The following is a 21,694-nucleotide window of genomic DNA, read 5'->3' on the forward strand; positions in this document are numbered from 1 at the left end:
GTCATATACCAGAGGAATATTCACATTCTCAGCATTAAAAAGCTGCTCATGTATTACATTGTATTACTTGTGTGTTTAAATAGTGTGATTGTTATGTGTTATTAATAGGAAGCAATGTCCTCTGTAATAATGTAAAATTGTTTATTTTTCTAGAATACATTTTGGTATCAGTACACTGTACAAGTAGTTTCATAATGTTTAAAAATAGCTTGAAGGAAATGTCTCTAGAGATATACAAGTTGTATGATTTATCAAATGAGTAAAAAATGCAATGACATACCAGTAAATAAATATATATGATAGATATGTTGTGTATGTGTGTGTCCATAAAGCTAGATTATCTGTCAGGTCTCCAGGTCCAGTCCTTTCCATGACTTGGCTGCATTTCTCTTATATTGCTCCAGCTCCTGAAAGACAAGTGCAGACAGACAGAGAGAATGATTGAAAAAGAAAGTTTCACAGACACATGCTGTGATGAATAACATAACATAACAATAAACAAGCGTATGTTCTTCTGCACATTCAAATACGAACACAGCACAGAAACATGAAGTTTACAACACCAGCTTCATGTGATACATCTAGAAGACTTCAGTGTATCAAAACATCAGTGCATATCCATGAATTAGCTATTCTGCTTTACTTTTCCATCAATTACAGGGCAAACGCCAAAACCACAGATATGTATTTATTTATTTATTATACCAGATTTTGCATTGTAATTCAGCAATGTATTGAATTCACAAGGACAACCCAGGAATCTATTTTCTCTCCTCTCATGTGAGTTATTTTGTGATTCAGCCATAATTGGTATGATACACTAAAGATAAAGTGCTGTGACCTTGGATTAAACCTTTTAAACATACAACAATATATTTTTGACTGAAATTTTCCAAAGCTTTTTAACATCTAAGGAGATGTGTCACCTCTGGATTAAAAACCGTATCTCCCAGAAAAACAGATGCTTAGCCCTTTGGCAGAAATGTAATGATAATACATATGGGGCATGAACTGGGGCTAAGTTTACCCGAGTTCAGACATATGCCTGAATACTATGACTGAGTTCACAACTTTTCCTGACATGAACACACAACTTCACAAACTTCCTTCTCTCCAGTCAGGTGGATTTAACCTTTACCCCATTTCTTTGACTTGTTATCAAGACCAATTATATGATGCGCCATCCAATGGAAGAGCTAGAAGGCCCATATCAGGTGAGAGTCAGTCAGTGATAACAGTGTGTGATTTATGTTTGTGACTTGAGCGGGTTTACTACAGTTCAAGTGCCAGAGTGGCACACAGACAGGCAGGGTGCAAGAAAACCAGTAATGTAGGTTTACAACCACGGGATGTATTAAAGCCTGTTTATGAGACAATGGGGATGACCATTGTGTATGGATACTGAGAGGTTACTTTGGGGCATTACCCTTGTTTAAGACAGGTGTGGTGCAAAGAGACTGTGTAACAGCAGCTTTACAGGATCTGTGACCTCATTGAACTTAAATAAGATGAAAGTAAGATGAGTTCATACAGAATTTAAAACACAATGTTTAAACAACTATTTATAAACCATAAGCACTCTGCTGTGATATGTTGTGTCGTTAATCCTGAGAGCAGCAAGAACAAAATATCAAAGAAATGATTACAACAAAGAGGAAAAAGCTCCTTATTTAATCTAACCTTGTATAGCTCTCTGCCACACAAGATACTCTTCTTTAACTACCTCTTAATGTTTTTAAAATAAATCCCTCTAACATGCTTACAGTTCAGAGTAAATGCTATTTACTCATGCCACCAGCAGCAGTAGCACAGTCTATCCAGATTCATAGCTGAATGATGTCTATGTCATAGTATTTAACTCCGCAGATACACAATAACTCAACATACAATATTACTGTACTTGGTCAAAATGTTACCTGGTCTTTCTGGGCTCTCATGGCATCAATCTGAGGCTCACTATACTGTGGGTCTTTGGCTGGATCCTTTAGTTCCCTCTGCTCACTGGTTTTCTGCAAAGTCAGTCAGATGCATCATAAATTTATTGTTTACAGAAATTATATTAATGAATATAAAATCATTTGCATTTTTCAAAATTGTGCCTGAACTACCTCTTGGGGGAAGACCCGCTCGTAGACTTTCTTCCAGAGATCCTGTGGGTTTTTAGCATGCAGTGAAGTGATGTCCACATCAGCAGCAGGAGGAGAACCTAAAATAACAGGAGTATTCTTTCTTACACAATATCATCATACCATTGTCAAGGTAGATGTTGTGTATTTCAACACAACACAGTAACCACATTTCAGTTCCAGTTAAATGCAATACTGCTTCTTGACACTGAATGGTGCTGTACTCACCTATTTGACTGAAGGAGTCAGAACCTGCTGGGATGATGAGCGGCTTGTTGGAGTCACAGGACACAGTTTTCCTGATTACAACATTTAACAAGTAAGTAAATAAAACCGGAAATGTAATAAATGTTTTTTAAAGAAAGAAGGCCAGGCTCAGTCTTTATTCACTACTAGTTGGTGTGTTGTGTGTTTCCTCCTCACCCTCTGTCCAGACCAAAAGCCAGGTGGGAAAAGAAGCTCTTGGTTTTTGACATTAGGGTCTCCGACTTGATGCTGGTGAACTAATGAAAAGATCAGCCACAGAAAGAGAGAGAAATACTGATTAAAAGAAAAGAAGAAAAAACAGGAAACAAAAACGGATGTCAAAGGGACACTGAAGTATGTTTTAATCTAAGTAACGTTAACTGTAAATATGTTGCTTCTACAGTAAAAACACACTTACAATAAGAGAGGCTGCGTAGTGGTGAGCAATGAAACGCAGTGTTTTACTGATCACTTTCTTCTTGTCAGAGTCAAATTCCTGAAACACAGATGGAGAAATCTCCCTGTCAATGTGTCACGTAAACCCCGCCGGGGTCACAGAGAAAATCTCACAGATAGAAATAACAGTTTACACCAGTTTAAATAACACTGGACAACAATCTGGAAGAGCATTAAGTTGTGGGCATTGCAGGTGTTTCAAATGGATGTCATGAAAGTGACCAATTCTGTTAGTGATGTTTAGATTCAAGTATTTGTTTTACCTGAAAGATGTCATACTTGCTGCCAATGATGAGCAGAGGAACAGGAAAGGGACTGATCAGCTCTCTGTCCTGGTAAAGGAGGTGACAGGTCACTCAGGGTATATGTGTTTTGCTTTACAGCTACACTAAACTAACAATTAATCAATCAATGACCTTGCATCATAATAACTGACAAAAAAACCTGTATTACTATTAGATTTAGTAAACTACCATATGTGGTCCTTCATAAGTTACAAACTGTTCAGGAGTGTAACACAAAGAGTGTGAAGTTTATAGTAAAAACAACTGAGCACTGAGCAGACATCATGTTAAAATGATGGTGAGTGTAATGAGCTGAGATCTTACAGGATAGTCTTTAGGTAAGACGCGTGTTGCTGAGTGGACAGGCGTCTGGTGTTTGGCTGCAGCTTTTCCTCTCTCTGCTTGTTTTGACTGGGAGGAGACTTTCTCCAACTGAGCCTGAGATGCCTGCAGCAGTTTTTCCATGGTTCCCCACAGGGCGTTGGGTTTAGACAGATCCAGAACGAGGATCACAGAGAGAGACCTGGGAAAAGAAATAAAGGACAAACAAGGCTGATTTGAAAAAAAGATCCACTCACAATCATCTGAATATGAAAAGAAAATGAATATGAAACACAGCCCCTTACACTCACACAAGTGACCTACCTGATGCTGACAGGAGTGATGGGGATCTTGACCAGATCTGACAAAGAGGTCCCTCCTCCCAGCTCCCACAGGTGGGCTATGTCTTTGGGCTGAAACCACCAAGTGTTGTATTTTACCACACCATCTCATCACAAGTTCAACTGTACACATTCAAATAAGCACATCAACTCTCAGTTGAGAACTAAACTTGTTGCATTGTACAGAACTTGTTTGAGCACTCAAATGCAATGAATATAAAAATATACGGTTTCAAGCCATCACATTTTATCAGAACTATAAGTTTTGAGTTATTATCTCATAGTCCAAAACAAAAAACATTTCCTTACTGTGCTGTGTCCTCGGGCACGTCTGCCAAAAGTGTACTCCATTGCCAGAGTTGGCTTGGACGGTTCATCCCTGGTGGATAATAACAAAACAGCATGAGCATCTCAGAAGGAGACAGTGATATGCAGTTAGAAAGCTCTGTTAGCTAAACAACATCATTGTGCAGCCTGTTCCTACATTTTAAAGCTCAAAGTATTATTAAGAATAATGTCAAAAGATTTATTGTGCATGTTTTCAGTGTTAACCTACATGGATATCAGACTAAAAGCAGATTTGGCTAATTAAGGGGTGATTATTACCTAGATAACACACACACACTCACTCACCTGTCCAGGCACCTGAGGAGAATGGACGTTTTCCCCTGGAAGAGAAGCAAAGATGAGCTAAAAACAAAGAAACGTGTGATTATGTGTGAGCTTGCATGACGGTAAACATCTCAGTGAACACACCCCAGACTTGCTGCCCATCAGAAACACACTCCTCTCGCACACCGTCTCTCCTCCGACCTCCTCCCCGCCTCCGCTCTCCCGGTTTCGGACCTCGGCCGCAGCCAGCTCCCATAGTGTGTCCGTGCTGACAACAACACAAGACAAACGGTGCGTTGTTTGAAGAAGATCCTTCATATTTCATCTGGGAATGTTAAAAATAAACCTGAACAAAGACAAACAAACTGGTCCTCACCTTATTTTTGGCATCAAATGTTATGTTTTTACTGACAAAGTTGACAAACGCTGCTACAAGTGAAGGAAACCGTCACAAACGTTGCCAGAGTAACGGCGCGTTTTGATGACGCACTCGATCCTTTGCTAAAGGGCATTCTGGGAAATGTAGGACACTTGGGGTAAAATGCAAATCCGCCTGATTTTTTGCTTCACAAATGGAAGGTGATATTCACAGATTTTTATATCTGGAGTTTTCACATGTATTCTGTCAATTTGTTCACACGAATAATATACATAAGTGTGGCTCCATAAACTATTTGTTAACTTTTATTATTGTATATTTTCAAGATTTGATCAATAACTTATATCTCCTTCAAATTTAATAAACACACTTGAAATCTCAGCATGGGTGATTGCCTCGATCCCATGAAAAAGTATGTGTGCTGTGTGCCAAACATGTCTTAAATGTACCGTACTTTTAAATTTACCTTGAAGCTCAAACACCATCAAGTTATATCACTTATTGGTTTAAACAGCAATTGAAATCTGGGATGGTTTGGGAATACTCATCTTTATTCATCACACATTGAATACATAGTTTTTCAGTAGCAAATGGTTCAGTTGAACCATGAGCTACTAAGAAGAAGGCAACTTCCAAATTAAAGGAAAACATTTAAATTACATTTGACAAAATACTGTACATGAAACATCATCATCCAGTTTATAGCACAGATAACGTAGAGCAGAGCAGTTGATAGCTTCAGTGAAGAAAAAATTGACAATTCTTCTTGTAGCGTTGATTTGAACAACTCAACATGTTGTGTTGGATACATCCTTTAAATTGCAGATGGATGATACTGCGTAACAATGAGTCTCTTTTTATCATCATATGGTCCATCATGACCTCTTCCTGGGCGTGTCACAATAGGGTACATTTTCTAGCAGAAGGCTCTCTCTGGGTCGCAGCACTGTGACAGACAGAGTGAAAGAGAAAACACATCATTTTCTAGCATAGTACCAAATGTGTAAAGAAATACAAAGGAGGAGAAAAATAACATCATACAGAGTGTCTTGTCTCCAACGTGTTCCATTTGTACCACAGACTCCCGAAGCACAATTTCCACATCTGAGGCCATTTTGATCATCTGTAAGAAACAGAGGGGTTATGAGATGTACTGGATACAGAAAGATGCTAAAAACATCTGGGCCCTGAACAGCAGCAAATAGTCCCACTACCCTAACTAACCCTTTTTCAGTGAAAAATGTTTTCTCCTCCATGAAAAATATTTGTCATGTAATTAGTTTCCAACATCATCTTGTGAGAGACAACCATTCTCATTGGCTACTGATTTCAGTGCAGACTGTGTCATCAAAAACTTTACCTTCTTAATGTTTTCATCTGAAGTTTCGTTTTTGTTTTTCTTGAACTCCTCATTGATCTTCAATCTTGCAGCTTGTGGAAGGAAACAAAGTTATTAGTTTGATGCTGCAGGAAATGCATTCAGGGTTGGTGAACATCAGACACAACAACTCACCTTCCAATGCTCTGTTGTCTTCTTTGAATACAACCATCCTTGTTCTGTGCAGAGCTTTAAACAGGCTCAGGGCCTGCTTTAACAAAAACAATGAGCTTACTTGAAGTGAAGCACAGCACATGTGGCATATTCTTTTTTTTCTTTCTATCAAATGCATTTTGATAAACATTTTGTACTTCACCTTCTGCATGAATGAATGCTCACTTGATTCAAATTTCAACTTTATTTCCCTCAGGTTTAATATAAACTTGGACTCTTTATTATGTGTTCTAAGTTTAAACAATATGTTGTATTATCCACTCCAAACCACAGATTGATATGACTGACTGACTGACTGACTGACTCCCCTCTTCTGTCGCCCCCCATCATAACATATTTCCTTTGAACATTATACAACTACCTTCCCACTCCCTCTCCCTTTCATTATGTTTTCAGATCATTATGGTCATCATTTCAGTTTTACAACAGTATTACAGGCTACTGTCATGTCAGTGTCATTCTGTATTTCTGTGGCTTCCTTTGGACATGTATTTGTTATTGACTATTACCCGCCATTCTGTGCCAACTACTTACCATAAAACGCTAACTAAGTATGAAACGGATGCATCCATTAATCAAGCCAAAGCAACGAAAAACAAACACTGTTCGAATAATGTCATTTTTCATAAAAACATGTTTCCTCACCTTCAAACGAGTCCCCATCTTGACTTTTTCGGCCACTTCCGGGGGAAAACAGGAAGTTACAATATCAACCAATCAGAGGTTACGTTCGAATGACGCACTCTTGTAGTCTGTTTGACGAACCGGTGTAGTTTCACTTCGTCTGCTACACTCTGCGCAACCATGGCCGATGAAACGGCGAAAGCGCAGGTCGCCCAGGCGGGTGGAGACACAATATTTGGGAAAATCGTCCGCAAAGAAATTCCTGCAAATTTACTTTACGAAGATGACAAGGTATGCGTCCATGTTAAAGGACATTTTGATGTAAAATAAAGCCACTGTTGCTCGTGGCAGCGTCCCGCGCGTTTGACGTTTAGCTAACGTTAGCTCTGCGATAGCGCTGCAGAAAGACAGTTACTCTAATTTCTTGAATATCCGTTCATACAGACTAAAACAAACGCAGTGCCGCATGTGCTGTTCCTGTGTCACACTCTGACTGCTTAAATGCCACTTTAGAGCAGAAAAAGCATGCAAGCAAAAGCAAGTAAGTTAGACTCATGGACTGTGGTTAGACTGTGTTGGTCATGCTATATTTGCAGACAGTTGGCATCTGCAGACAGTTGGCAAAGTCCACTACCCCAGGACTGCAATAAATCTCCAGCATGTACCCCCGGTAGATTCATCTGTTGTTATTTACGTGTTTTGAACAATGAAACCAAAATCTGGCTCAGAGCACTCAATGCATCTTAAATAAGAAGTTACCGGTCCGGTGCCAAATTTGGATTGAATGCTGCACCCAGAGACTCCTGTGACACCGCTCTGGTTCCTACTGCATTATGTTAACGGTGAATTGGCAAGTTTAAACATGCATCTGAAAAGAGATTGTTTTTAACTAATAAGTTAACCAAACAGATCATTTGAAATAAGTGGCAGATTTATTCTAATGAAGGAAATTAAAACTACTGGTGGTGTTATCTCAGTTGTCAAGTCATGATGAGTGCTTACCAAAAGATGCAGTGCCTGACATGTTCGAGACCCTGAATGTAACATGGAGATACAGATGTTATTTACATGTCTATAATATGACTAATGGCCAATAGCAGTTTTATAAAACACCATATCAAAACACATATAGCAGTTCTTGAAGTCATCAACCGAAGTGATATGACTATTAATTTCCTTGCAGTACTGCACACTACAGTATCTCTAGACTGCACAGTATAGGAGGTGGACAACTTTCTAGCTCTATCTTCATGGTACTCAGTACAACTATATCATACAATAAAGTACAAGTTAGCATACAAACTGAAGGAGTATTTATTGCTTTGTTTAATGTTTTTAATTTCCCCATCAGGCTCAGGCTTAATTCTTCCTTTTTGCTTTTGTATTTCAGTGTGTAGCCTTCCCTGACATTTCACCCCAGGCTCCCACTCACATCCTGGTCGTCCCAAAAAAGCCAATTGTTCAGCTGTCACAGGCTGAGGACGGTGATGCTGCGGTAAATATTATGATGACATTTGCTTTTATAATAGACTCTAAACCAGGGGTGTCAAACGTGCGGCCCAGCAGAGGGTCCAATCGGGCATAATATTGTTTAAATTGCACATATTTTATAAAGAAATTTCAGGTTGTTCATAATATGTTTTGTAAAAGTATAGTTCATTAACTGTAAACATCTTAATGTACTAATACAAAGGGAAAAAATATTTTTATTTATAGGTTATCATGCCATTATTTTACTGGTCTGGCCCATTTGAGATCAACTTGTGCTGTTTTGTGGCCCCTGAATATGAGTTTGACACCCCTGCTCTGAAGTGACTCTATTCCTGCCTTCAATGATCTGTCAAATGTCTTCCTGTTAGTGACCACTAGGTGGAGCCCTTAATGCTCGTCTGGATATCGACAGACCCTGGCCTGTAGTTAAATTCACAGTTGCCTGTTTGTGTTTATGCACACATGAATACATTTCCATGTCATTGTCATTCATAAATTCTCTCTCTCTCGGTCTCTTAGTTGTTGGGCCACATGATGATAGTCGCCAAAAAGTGTGCTCAGGATGCGGGTCTTACTAAAGGCTACAGGATCGTCGTCAACGACGGGCCCGACGGAGGCCAGTCTGTCTACCACATCCACATCCACATTCTGGGAGGACGCAGGATGGAGTGGCCCCCCGGCTAAACCAACACCTCCCCGCATCAACCATCCTACTATCAATGTTCCCACTGTGGTGTCTGATGTAGACTGCAATTGTTCTGTCAAGGGAAACAAGCCACACAAACTGTAATAAAGTTCAATTCACAACCACAGACAGAGAGTCATGTTTTTCTTTAGCTAAGATCCTTCAGGCAATGATGTTTAACATTACATTCTTTCAAAAAATATGAAGATAACGTTATTAATGTGTTTATTGTTGTTGCTGTTGGAATATGAAACACTGCTGCGCTCTTTCCCTTGGTGCCTTTTTCTAGCCAATAAATAAAAGACAAATCAGATAATTAGTCATCCAGTGCTGCCTTCTAGCCAAGGTTTCATGTAAACACTAGTTATTAAATAGAAGTAGATCCTATATTCGTACCAAGCACAGATTATACTTGCATTTATCCCTGTGTGCAGTTTACAATTGATGTTTCTTATTGGAAATGATTCAAACGGATGAATGTGCAAAAATTTCCGTAAAGAGGCAGGTAGTAGACAGCTGAATCATTTACATGTTGAGTTGAACCATGACTAACCTGGGGAGTGAATGGATCTTCTTTTCTGTATTCAGCCCTTGACAAACAATTAAACCTTTTGCGAAGAGTTTATATGCACTTCCGTTTTAAAATAAATTAACGCAGGTTTTGTTTTTGTGTTTATCCTGAGTAAGTACCATGGAAAGTATAATTTGAGGTCAATTAGGTTTTGATTAAAGAGCTCAGCACCCATACCATAACGGTATAGATAATTGTTGGTAATTATTGTTGATAATACAGGAAACCGGAGAAACAAGTGAATGGCTCTGTTTTATTAACAGTAAGAAACAATGCAGATAGTTGAACAAATATAAAATACATGAAACATCCACAAAATATTAAAACAAAAATAAATAAAATGGTGTTTTTTTTTCTTTACAAAAATGACACTAATCAGATGACAAATGTAGAATTTTAAAAAATAAACATGTACCTAGCATTCACAGTCCCCTAATTACATTGTATTTATTTTTTTTGTTTGTCTTTCGTTTGTTTTTTTTGATAAAATGGGGGGAGAAAAAAAAACAAAAAACAAACAAGTAACACAATTAGAGGCGTCGTTTGCACAGACAGAATAGTTCAGGAGTGGCAAGGCAGTCACTTCTGATATCAGGCATAGAGATATCATTCTTTGTCAAACCATTTGACGTTCGCAGCCTTTCACTGCTTCTTCGCTACTGTATGAAAAAAAAAGAAAACACCACAATCTGATGTGCAAAATCATTTTTTTTAGACAACTAGCATCTTTTTTGTTCTTTTAATCAATGCCCTTCTATAGTCAAAGTGGGCACTTGGAGGCATTGAAAGACAATGTACAGTACAGTATAGAGAGAAGGAAATGAACTTGTATCCTGGTACCTAAATTCACTATTGTGAGAATATCTAAGTACTAATACACTGCCTTAAAGTCATCTTACTCTAGAACACAGACTATAAGGTGAAGAGAGATTCAGAAAATGGTTAGTTCCCATAAAGTAACTTGAAAAGCAGCAAAGTCAATGAGAAAGAGGTTAACTATACCGTCTGTCTGCAACCCTGCAGCATCAGGACGCTGGGACTCCTCCCACTGCTCCTTCTCTATTTACACTGATATGAAGCCGTATTACAAATCCACAGAGCAAATGTGATCATCTCTACTGACTGACGTTCTTCAAAGAAAACAATTTGAACCACAAAAGGCCTCTTTGTTTTTTGCCCATGTTCTTCTTTTTCTTTTCTTTTTGACAAGACATTAACTAAAACTAGATCCAGCAGCTTTTCCAATGTTCAGGTTTTGCATGTACATGAGCTCAAATTGTTTAGCGACAGATAAAGAAAATGAAAATTCCTTGCGACTAAAAAGCATCAATAAAAAGCAAGAGTTCTGCAGTATCTACAATACCAGTATCTAAATATTATAAAATATTTAGTTTAAACACTTATTTTCTTTGCTCATCAATGCAGTGCATCAGTTTAGAAAGTAGAAAAGAAAAAGCCAATTGGAAATCATAGGACACTTGAGTGGATTGACTATAGCTTAAGGCTAAGAGCACTGATTCTGACAGGCCATGTCACATAGGCCAAAGAAGGATATGGCAGCAATGATTAAACTAGAGTCTCAGTATAATAAATAAGCTTTTTGCATCTTTGATTTGTTGACAGAAAAAAAGGGTCTTGACATTCAGAGAAAGAGGTGAATCTCAGAGGAACTTTGCCTCCATCTTAAACACACAGTATGAACTGCCATGTCACAAGAGATGAATTTCAAGATGGCTCTACTGTCTGAAAATGACAATACAACGAAAATGGTTTACTTTGGCAAGTGATTATATAGACTGAAAATGATCATTGGTTTCCCAAAGCCTGTTAACTAGTGTGTGTAAACTACTATTCAGTGTTAGTAATATCAACACAGACACCAACCGGCAGGTAGAAAGCTCTCAGCTCTGTCCTGTACATGCTACTGAAGTGACAAACTTGGTGCAACATTTTCTTTTTTAAATCCCAAGCACTGGGAAGAAAGGGAAGGGGGAGGAGAGAGTACAAGATAATGGGTGAGGGAAAGGTAGTTGAGCACTGAGATGGGGAGGCACTACAAATCATTTTTCAACAGAGTCAGTTGGAGAGATGGTTTCATGGACGGACAGTTATAGTTATGAAATATATAAAACTTCTGCTTAATTTGTGAAGAGTTTCAGGCATAGAGCATGTCTGTTTATGACGGTGTAGTTGGTCGAGGTGGTTACTTATTAAGGCTGCTGAAATATTCTTTGTACTGAACAAGAGCTAATAAATTATTGCAGTGTTGCATCTCACCATAGTGTAAATAGAACATCTTTTGCAAGTGTTATTTTACAATGCATTCTGTTTTTTGTTTTTTTTCATCTGAAATTACTGTATTAAAGTCTTAAAAGTTGTCTTGTATATTATTCGAAGGGACTAGGGGTTGCACTGCTACTATCGAGGATGTGTTTTTTAAGGCATGTCCTTAGTGTAGGTAGGGTCCTGACACGTGGAGAAGGCAAGAGGAGGAGAAGACTGGAGGAAGAGTGGAGACTGTACAGCCACAGAGATCTGTCCATGGAAAGAGCAGCCAGGTAGCGTTTAGTCCATCCAGGAGTCAGGCTGGCCCGTCAGCATGGATGGTTGAAAGGACTAGTGTGTAGGATTATGGGGGCTCTGTTGGCAGGAGTTGAATCTAACACTCATAATTGTGTTTTTTCATTAGTGCACATCACCTGGAATTAAGATGCATGTTTTTGTTAGCTTTCACTGAGCTTTTCATATCTACATAGGAAGTGAGCCCTCTTCCACTGTGATCTTTTCTACAGTAGCCTGGAACGGACAAACCAAACACCGGCTCCAGAGAGGGTCTTTATATTTTTCGGTTACTTGAAGGTGGGGTTGCGGGGGCTGCAATCTACAACTTCACCACTAGATGCCACTGAATCCTACACACTGGTCCTTTAAAGGTTGAAAAGCTCATAATACGATTTATATCCAAATCATTCACGGGTCAATTTTCCATTCAAAGGTGTATCCATGATGATGCATCAGCTGGGGTTCAAGCCAGCAGAGTTTAAAGTTGAAGCACTTCATTTTCCGGCCATGTCTGGTAATGCTTTTGCTAAATGATCTTCATATAATATCCATAATCCTAAAGTGTTGTAGTCAGGAAGAGTGACAACGGTTCTTGTCAGAGAAAACTTGTTTAAATGTTTTTAAACCTGCCTCCTTGTTGTCAACGCTGATCAGCGGCCACCTGCACTCCAATCCAGACTCATGTTTATTCACAATAGCTTTGACTTCTTTACGTTCACTTCTGTGCGATGGCCTCTTCTCCACTCGGCCGTATGCGGTTGAAGGGCAATACGCCGACTCCTGCCAACCCCAGACCCAGACCCGCACCGGGGTCTCTGGTGGTGGTGGTTTCCTCTGTGCTGGCGGAGGAAGCCTGGACCCTGGTGGAGGGCGTGGATCCTCCAGGACCAGGGAGGATCTCCGGCAGTGAGTCTTTGGCTGAGGGCGCAGATCCAGGGCTGGTGGCGGAGGGGGAAGTTGTTTTGGTGGCGTGGGGCTTGGTGGGGGTGGTGGGGCTGGTCAGACCGAGGCTGGCCAGGGCATCCAGAGTCCCGTCTGGGTCCACCATGACATTGATGACTGGAGAAAGAGAGAGGGAGATAAAAATCAATGTCTGCAAGGCCCTGTGTAAAAATCAATGTACATTAACTGCTAAGATAAACACTAGGTTTAGACCTTGGTTTGTATTTTTAGCCTAGATTTGGATAATTCATGTGACACATTTTGATATTATTTTTACTATACCTTGAAGCTGCTTCTCAACTCTCTTGAGTTCAAGCAGAATGGAGGAAATCTCCTGCAAGAGGTCAAATGGTGAGAAAAACAATTAGTTCCCAATGTCACTGTGCTTGTGCTTTTCTTGTCATTATTTATAGTTCATATCAACAGATCTCTGCACCTTGTTGGAGGTTTTCAGGAGCGGTATGTCACTTTCTGATCGCAGTTTATTCTCAATTTCATCCCAGTTCCTGTCTTTATCCTTGAACAGAATCCTGAGGGAAACACAACAGGACTTAATCATCACGGCTCTCTGCTGCAGCAATCACCAAAATAGCTGGCTCACGCTCAGTGACAGGTTAAATTAGCTGTCAGGAAGGTTTTAAAATCACAAAGTGCAATTACCTGATTTTTCCTGCTGTTTTGTCGACAGAGTGTCTGATCTTAGAGGACAGCTGAGAAACTGAATTGAGCAGTAGGCTGTCCAACACCGCCTGAATACACAGAGGAAAATAAATTACGTGTGACATGTGACAACCTGAGACGATGGGCCCGACTCCATGTTGGTATATTTTTAATGTCAGGCACTTTGAGCTGTCTCTCACCTCCTCTCGGTTCCAGGTGCGTCTCCTCAGAGATCGGGGCTCCAGACTGTCAGGAGCACGGGGGCGGAGCTCCACGGGTTTGCCGTTGATCTCTGGCGCCTTAGTGGTTGAAATCACAGGCGGGATCTTCCTGAAGTTGAGGCTCTCATCAAACACCCGATCCACCAACTGGGAGAGGACGAGAAGAGATGTGCAAGGAGGGAAATACAGCAAATTTCTTTTTAGTGTTATTCCAGCTATGTATAATAGAGATAAGTGATCTGTGAGGAATGAAGAATTAGCAAATAAGCCAGATTTGAATATTATTGCGCTAAAATTATATTTAAAAAAATAAAGAAATAAAGGGATGAAAGTGAAAGGGAGTGTAGCAAATGAAAGCTCCACAGCAACAGCGAGGCGAGGCAAGTTTTTTTAGCACAGGCTGATGGCAAAGGCACACTGGAAGCACACACAGTAAGGTTGTGATAGAAGAAGAAAATCGGGCACCTTTCTCATGCTCTCCTGTATGTCCGGCTGCGTGGAACGTGCAGGGCCTACCTCTTCCCGGGTGTCGATAGCTGATCCTGGAGTGGTGGCGGCGGTGCTGACCGTGGTGCTGGGTGCGGTGCCGGATGAGCTGACCGAGTCGATCTCGCCGGCCACGTCGTGGATCTCACGGGCCAAGATAGCCAAGTCCTTAGCCAGGTCCTGGCTGATCCTGCGCACACAGGGGAATAACCTGTTAACCATCAGACAGGGTTCTTTAGGACTCAGGGTAGACATCTTTATGAACACAACCTGTAATCATACAGTTAAACCATCCAGGACGGCTCTTATTAAACATTATAAGATCATTCTAAAACATTTCATAGACTCATGAAAGATTAAATTCTCATATGAATCCAGATCAGCGCAGATCAATACCTGGCTATCTCCTCGCTGTGTGCCGTCCAGTCCCTGATGTACTCCTCTTGCTCTCTCATACGATGTTTCATCACCACTCCACCCGGGCCTGTCACTGTGGCAGAGCCGGGGCTCGAGGTGGTGCTGAGCCTCGAGCCGCGGTGTGGGACGATGTGATGAGGCCGCACGTGCGAACGTCCGCCATGTTTTGGAGAATTACGGTTGGAGCCAAACTCTTCCTCTGAGGTGGAGCCGTACTCCGGCGGCAGACGTCTCCATCTGCTGCTACTAGACACTGTGGCGGTAATGGCAGAGGGAGACAAAAGTTTAGTCAATATTACTGGACTTCATTCCATTACAACATTTGTTATTCATGAAGTTAATAAATGAGTTTGTCAACATGAAGAGGCTTTGTTACCAAGGCAGCCCCCCAGCCAATCCGGCTTTATTCTGACAAAGTTAAAAACAATAATGGGAGCGGTGAGTCGAAGCATTGTATTTTATCTGTTATTGTTAATGGACAGCTGCAGGAATGTTTTGGTGACAATAAAACCACACTGAAATCAACAAAAACAGCAGCAAAAAGATTATTTTCTACAAACTCCCCATCCCAGGCAGCCAACAAAAGCTTCCAACAACATAATCTTGGCAGAGCCAGGACGTGTTAAGCTGCTTCAAGACCATGATGAGACAACGCCATGCTCTCTCACTCTCAGGAGTAAACCAAGCACTGAACAACTACAAAAGTCTCCACAAGGTGGAGCATTGTTCCAAAACTGTTTGCTCATGTTTTTTTTTTGCAGTTTGAGCTTCAATGTTGTAATATAATTCAAATGTGAGTAGAGCATTTGGGTCTTCATCACAACATTACTAGATGGATAGTAGGAGACACAGAGTTAACACTGCAACCAATGCTAGAGCTGGGTCATCACACTTCAAGTTTGTGCTGTGAAATGTCTTTATGTGTTGCAATAGCACAAGATTTTCAGCTGGAAAATATTTCAAACAAAAATGTCATCTGTCATCTGTAAAATGTAATAAAGCCAAGTATTGTCCTTAAAAAGGTCTTTACATTAACTGAGAGTGCAAAGACCTTAGTTATCTTAGTTTATATTAATTGTTACAAGTAGAAATCACCTTTTTCAGGGGATGAATACTTCACTTTGAAACAAAAGCTCCTCTAACATAGAAAACCTGCTGTCTTTTTGAGGAGCATGGACCAGTTTCTGCTGCTGTGACCCAGGTCTGACACACAAAAACACACACAAACTGTCCTATATAGACTCTACAGTTCTGGTACAGTACCCATCAGCTCTTCCTCTGCGTCCCCGCCCTCAGGTTCGGGCTGAGAGCTCTCTGGACGATGGAAACCAATGCACAGGACGTCACAACACAGTGGAAATGTTTTACACACAAATGTTTACACACTGACTCAGTAATGAGGTGTGATGGTGCAAACTGTGGACTATTTATTCTTGTCTTGCAAACAATCTACAATTATGTTCAAAATAAACTTTAGTAACAAATCCTGTTTTAGAAATTCATTGTTCCTGTTTGCTCGCAGCTACAATCTGCAAATAATCTGAATAAACCAGAGACAGGCATGAAACCGATGTGCTCACCTGTGGGTGAACAGTATCCAGATGTAGTGGTCTTTGTCTTCGTCTCGTTCAGTTTGGACACGCTGCTCGCCCTCATCCTGGGTGTCAGCCTGTTCTCCGTGGGCGTTGACGAGCGCAGCCCGAGGCGCAGGGCGGTCTCGGCTGACAGGCGGGGTGAAGAGGTGGAGCTCCGGGTCACCGTGCACTCCGAGTCGCTGCGGGCCGAGATGGAGCCCAGGCGGTTTCGACGCGGCTGAGCCAGCAGATCCAGTCGCGACAATCCCTTCCGACCAGATGGCGGCCTGGAGGTGGAGCTGGTGGTGGACACCTCGGACGCCACGGAGACCCTGTCAGCATCCGCGAGGTCCGTGTCAGACGTGTCCCCGAGCCGGGCGCGGCGAAGAAGGGAGGCTCTCGTGGGTCGTGGCTGAGGCAGCGCCGCCTGCTTGTTCAGGGAGGAGGCCGTGGCCGCCTGGAGAGTGCGGCTGGTTTTGGAGGAACTACCGGCGGAGGACTTGGTCGACCTGCCGTCGAGTTTGGAATGGAGGCCGTCATCTAACCCGCGTCCGTGCCCCAACGGTCCAGAGTAGGTTTCCTGGTCTGAGGAGAGGATGTCAGAAATGGGGAAGGAAGAAGTCTGGTCGTCATCGGTGAGATCCAGCGACGGCTGGCGTGCTCTGGAGGAGGTCGAGGACGTCTGCACAGAGCGGCGTGTGTCAGTCCGGCTCGTGGCGTCTGTAGTTCTTGTTTTAGTTTTTCTCTCCAAACGCTCACGGGCGCTTGCGTTAGTGACGCTGCTCTTGGAAGCCGTGCTCATGTTGCTCTTCTCTCGGTGCATGCTGCTGAGGGAACGCCGTTTTTGCATCCCGCCAGATGTGGCTTTCTTTTCTGCATCTCCCGCCACGTGACTGGCCGTGCTGGCCGTATCCACGTCCGACTCGGGGGAGATGGAGCCGGTCCGGAGGGGGAAGCCAGAACCTGAACCCTGAGTGGTTTTACTGATTTTCTGGTCTAGTTTGTTCTCGTCTCTTAGCTTGGCCTCCAGGAACGCCATGACAGCTTCAGTGTCTTTCAGCAGCGTGGCGGTGTCCATGCTGCCCACAGAGTCGCTGCGTTCGCGCCCACTGCCGCCTCTGTTGATGCGTGGGATGAGCTCTGCAGGGACATTAGCGCTGGGTTTCTCAATGGTGAAGCTGCCCTGGCGCACGAGAGGCTTCCCAGACTTCTCTCCTCCTTCCACTGCACCTCCTCCTCCTCCTCCTCCTCCTCCTTTCCGCTCCTCTGACCTCTTCCTCCTCTCGCTGCTGCCAGAGGTCCGGAGAGGAGCCTTGGATGGAGAGGAAGTGGAGCTTTGTTTCCGTCTGCTGGTCATCTCGCTAGCCTCCATGGGAGTTGGGGACTCCCCGTCTCCCTTGTTCTCTTTTTCCTGTGGCTCAGTGTCCTGCTTCTCCCCAATCTCAGACCTCAGAGCTTTGGTGCTGGATTTAGCCCGGGGGTCGTCTGCTGGGAGCTGGGGGAGGGTTCTGCGCTTACGGTCTGTCAGGCTGGAGGAGGATTCACCTATGCTGAGGGATGCACCAGACTCAAAGGCATCAGTTCCTAGAGAACAAAGGATGTAAATGTTTTACAAACTGTATATGATTTTAAGTTGAAGTGATTTATATGCATCTGAAAGCTGAATTAATCAGACAAGTGCAAGTCTGGTCACTTTTGCTAACCCTCCTCTCGGCCATGTGCATTTGTTTACAACAAAGCAGGCGAGAAATCAATCAATAGAGCGGTAGCTCATATACTATATAGATCGTATATATCATATACGATGTTACAACGTGTATGTTTGTGTAGTTTAATCTGTCATAAACAAGAGAGGGGCACATTTGTGTCGCAGTGCTGCAGAGACGAGAGCTGGGACACCAGGGCAGCGGCCCCGATCTTTCAAGGTTGGTTTTCAGCAAAGAGATGCAATAAGTGACACGCAAGTGGAAGGCAGAGAGCCTCCATTCTCCCTCGTAACAAGTTAAGCCATTTATCAAACCATCACAATTACTCCAAAGCTGTTTAATTAAGGTAAAAATGTAGCACAGTTAAGCTACAAATCCTGCATAGTTCCTCTTTACTCTCAGAGAATTTAAAACCTAAATATTAAAGTGAAAATGTACCTCTCTCTTTGTGCAGGAAGGCAGCTGTCTCTGCTCCCGATCCCTCTGGGTCGGTCCTGGTGTGATTGGCAGCTAGACTGGCCCACTGAGAGACCCAGCTTGAGTCACCAGGAAGAGCCTGAGCCAACACAAGAGGGAGGTGACAGGGTGGGGTGACAAGAGAGAAGGAAACAGTTGAGTAAAAGTGGCGTGATTATTTAAACTGAAATGTAGTACATGATGATGGAAATTATTTTGTTAGTGAGAATCGAAAGCAAAATATTTCTGTATTGTTATTTTACAATCTCAAGGCAATGGCATATATTCTACTCATCGGACAACATTTACACACTCAGAGACAAATTTAAACTAATGTAATGAGAAAGTTTGAAGAAGAAGAAAAGCTGAGCTGTTGCTCATTTTACTTGGACAAAGACATCGATCTAAAACGGCATAAAAGAGAGAGAGAAAGGCCGCCATTGCTCATACAGTGTCCTCTCCCTCTTATGAAATTGCCTGAAGGGCAGTAGCGTGTCTCTCCTCATCTGAGTGTGATCTAGGTCAGTCTCTGGGAGGACTAGCCTACTCCCATTAGCAGGCTAGGGGAGTAGAGTGGTCAAGCCATGGGATTGACTGTGACTCACATGATGAAACTCAGCCACGAATCTTAGTTCGCTTTGTAATATGCCGTTATACTACACTGGTTTGAGAGGGATAAATAGAGGCTGTTCTTTACTGTACAATAGGATTTATCTAATCCAAACAAAATTCATAAAGAATGAGTCGTCCTGGGCAGCATCAGTATTGTGGTAATGGACACTTGTGTATAGGTGAACGATAAAGAGTCTTCTACCTCTTTCCCTGTCTGTCCAGTCTCCTTTCCTTTTTCTTCTCCTTTCAGGTTTGACAGAGATGATGAGTCTTGGTTCTGCTGGACACCAAACACCTACAGAGGTTTGAAAAAAAGCAGGAGGACAGGACAAAAGGTTACAATATGGCACAGGATTGACAGTTTGCCAAAGTATAATACGCTACTGTCCAATTAGCCTTTGTTCTGTATGCACCCTGAAACAAGTAAGAACTGCAGCACACTTTGTAATGAATATTAAATACCCACTTGATATGTAAACACTGTGATAATATTATTCTACAGTCCTCTTGATGAACAAAAGTGAACTGAACAACAGCCAGAGGAAGATATTGTAGAATTAAAGCACTGATCTGCACTTGATAGTTGAGTATCATAGCAACACACACACACACACACACACACACACACACACACACACACACACACACACACACACACACGCAACACACACACAAAAGGGAGAGTGAATGAGAGCGGACATACTGTGAGCAGTGTGCCAATTAGTGTGTCACCTAATTACAGGAATTAGCATAACAACACTTCCAGTTTTGAAAGTAATGCATCCAGACTAACGCTGCCTAGAAATACACCCCACCAATTACATCACTGCTCCTCCTAAGATAACACCTGTATACAACACTTGAAGGGATATGCACCACTGTAAGATACCATTTAGTTAAGTCTGAAGCATGGCTGTGCAATAACTTTTACTGGCAACAAGCGCCTAAAAATACATACCATATGCTTCGGCTTAGTGAACATCTCTTTCTAGAATGGTTTTACAATCTTTGCCTTTGTGGTATCTATTTAAGAAAGTCTCTTTAATTCCTACTTGACTTGTGAGGATGGTCTAACTCCTTAAAACGTATCTTTTATCCTTGGGCTTCACTCCCAGCTGAGCAAGTAATCTTGGCTCTCTCTCTCTCTTTTACTTTCCCTTTTATTCTAAATTTGTCATAAATTGAGTTCTTATTATTCATTGTATTGTTTATATTTATTATAGTGTCTATGATTAACTATATTGCATTTTTACAACTGTACAGCACTTTGGTCGACTGAGGTTGTTTTAAATGTGCTTTATAAATAAACTGTGACTTGACTTGACTTGACTAAAGAAGTGTTTGTTAAATCTTCTGAAGAAGGGAAATTTTCCCATTGTGGGGCGAATAAAGGAATATCTTAGAAACCAACATTAAATCCTCTCTCTCTCTCTCTCTCTCCGTCTCTGTCTCTGTCTCTCAGTGTTTCCTTGCTTCTTTCAAACATGTGACCATGAAAGAGCACTGTGCTACAGGACAGGGGCCGTGGTAGGAAACTGATGGTGATTTCTCAACCTCCCTGGAGCGCTCGTTTAATAAAACAGGACAGTGGCTTGATGGAGTGTGTCTCTCTGGGCTATTAGAGAAGCATTAGGTTAACCAATGGGACAGCGAGGATGGAGTGGTGGTCAAGCAAGGTAACAGAGTAACGATAGCTTTGTTTCAGTGGGAACGGGGGAAAAAAAGTCTCAAAGGATTTGCTAACCCGCAAAGTGCAAACGAGGCAGGCACTAAAGATGCCATTAACCTTGCTCTGGTCTGTTTTTGGTCAAACTCATTATGTTAGTGCAGAGTAACAACGTCCTCTTTATAGCACAACAAGCAGAAAAGAGAAAATGCTATTAGCTTTCAGCTGCAGTAGATTCTGAATCTTTCTGTGGTAACAACACTGGTATTACGATAGTACTGTCAAGGCCAAGTATCATAGCTGAGGTAGGAAATACAGAAATGATCGTATTTGGTGGAAGCAGTGACTAACATCTTTCAACATCCCAACCTTGTCTATCATGCGTCTGGCCTCCTCTTCCTCCGGGTTCCTGTTCTCCAGTTCGATGGTGTACGTCCCCTTATCGCTGTGCTCATCCTCCGCGTCTCCTCCAGCGGCCCCGGCGCCTCTGCCCACGACCGAGGCGTCCTCGCTGGGGCTGGTGGGGCTACCTGTCGCCAGCCCGGTACTCGCTGAGCTCCGACCGATACTCGGATCCTCTGACCTCTGTTTGAGCAGCACGCGAGCAGCTGTCGGTGCACCTGCAGTCACCGTAGCTGGTATTGGAGCTGGGGCTTTACCTAGGAGACACAAATACAAAAAATACATCAATTGAAGAAACACAG

The 21,694-nt window shown here is 42.1% G+C and overlaps 4 protein-coding genes across 12 annotated transcripts in view; 1 reads left to right on the top strand and 3 right to left on the bottom strand.

Moving 5' to 3' along the window:
• Positions 1 to 120: 120 nt before the first annotated feature.
• dync2li1 (dynein, cytoplasmic 2, light intermediate chain 1) lies at positions 121 to 4,874 on the bottom strand. Its single transcript, XM_085799631.1, has 13 exons — positions 4,763 to 4,874; positions 4,531 to 4,654; positions 4,408 to 4,442; positions 4,084 to 4,153; positions 3,758 to 3,846; positions 3,437 to 3,635; positions 3,092 to 3,160; positions 2,791 to 2,868; positions 2,550 to 2,629; positions 2,355 to 2,425; positions 2,109 to 2,206; positions 1,917 to 2,009; positions 121 to 407 (listed from the first exon to the last, which is right to left on the bottom strand). Exons 1-13 carry the CDS (start codon positions 4,774 to 4,776, stop codon positions 345 to 347), a joined length of 1,083 nt encoding a protein of 360 aa, XP_085655757.1. The 5' UTR covers positions 4,777 to 4,874; the 3' UTR covers positions 121 to 344.
• A 421-nt stretch (positions 4,875 to 5,295) lies between these two features.
• lyrm7 (LYR motif containing 7) lies at positions 5,296 to 7,096 on the bottom strand. 2 transcript variants are annotated; one of them, XM_085799597.1, is made up of 5 exons: positions 6,963 to 7,096; positions 6,279 to 6,351; positions 6,126 to 6,196; positions 5,807 to 5,888; positions 5,296 to 5,711 (listed from the first exon to the last, which is right to left on the bottom strand). In XM_085799597.1, exons 1-5 carry the CDS (start codon positions 6,978 to 6,980, stop codon positions 5,641 to 5,643), a joined length of 315 nt encoding a protein of 104 aa, XP_085655723.1. In that variant the 5' UTR covers positions 6,981 to 7,096; the 3' UTR covers positions 5,296 to 5,640. The 2 variants fall into 2 exon arrangements, with proteins under 2 accessions (XP_085655723.1, XP_085655722.1); XM_085799596.1 differs by having other exon boundaries at positions 6,279 to 6,354; positions 6,963 to 7,017.
• hint1 (histidine triad nucleotide binding protein 1) lies at positions 7,041 to 9,244 on the top strand. Its single transcript, XM_085799595.1, has 3 exons — positions 7,041 to 7,232; positions 8,332 to 8,436; positions 8,952 to 9,244. The coding sequence occupies exons 1-3, from the start codon at positions 7,122 to 7,124 to the stop codon at positions 9,114 to 9,116; spliced, it is 381 nt and encodes a 126-aa protein (XP_085655721.1). The 5' UTR covers positions 7,041 to 7,121; the 3' UTR covers positions 9,117 to 9,244.
• A 683-nt stretch (positions 9,245 to 9,927) lies between these two features.
• Positions 9,928 to 21,694, bottom strand: part of cep170aa (centrosomal protein 170Aa) — a 41,231-nt gene continuing 29,464 nt past the window's right edge. The window contains exons 12-23 of one of the 8 annotated variants that reach the window (XM_085799620.1): positions 21,360 to 21,649; positions 19,527 to 19,619; positions 18,695 to 18,812; positions 16,557 to 18,134; positions 16,240 to 16,290; positions 14,956 to 15,229; positions 14,590 to 14,749; positions 14,053 to 14,220; positions 13,853 to 13,941; positions 13,629 to 13,722; positions 13,475 to 13,526; positions 9,928 to 13,309 (exon numbers count right to left, since the gene is read on the bottom strand). In XM_085799620.1, the coding sequence (XP_085655746.1) occupies positions 12,966 to 13,309; positions 13,475 to 13,526; positions 13,629 to 13,722; positions 13,853 to 13,941; positions 14,053 to 14,220; positions 14,590 to 14,749; positions 14,956 to 15,229; positions 16,240 to 16,290; positions 16,557 to 18,134; positions 18,695 to 18,812; positions 19,527 to 19,619; positions 21,360 to 21,649 (3,311 nt within the window). In that variant the 3' untranslated portion in view covers positions 9,928 to 12,965. Of the gene's footprint in view, positions 13,310 to 13,474; positions 13,527 to 13,628; positions 13,723 to 13,852; positions 13,942 to 14,052; positions 14,221 to 14,538; positions 14,771 to 14,955; positions 15,230 to 16,239; positions 16,291 to 16,556; positions 18,135 to 18,694; positions 18,813 to 19,526; positions 19,620 to 21,359; positions 21,650 to 21,694 lie in introns of all 8 variants that reach the window. The other 7 variants (XM_085799616.1, XM_085799618.1, XM_085799615.1 and 4 more) reach the window with 7 other exon arrangements.

This window comes from Trachurus japonicus, chromosome 15 (genome assembly GCF_045865225.1).
Source record: "Trachurus japonicus isolate A0001 chromosome 15, Traja_1.0".
In the NCBI taxonomy this organism is placed as follows: Eukaryota; Metazoa; Chordata; class Actinopteri; order Carangiformes; family Carangidae; genus Trachurus; species Trachurus japonicus.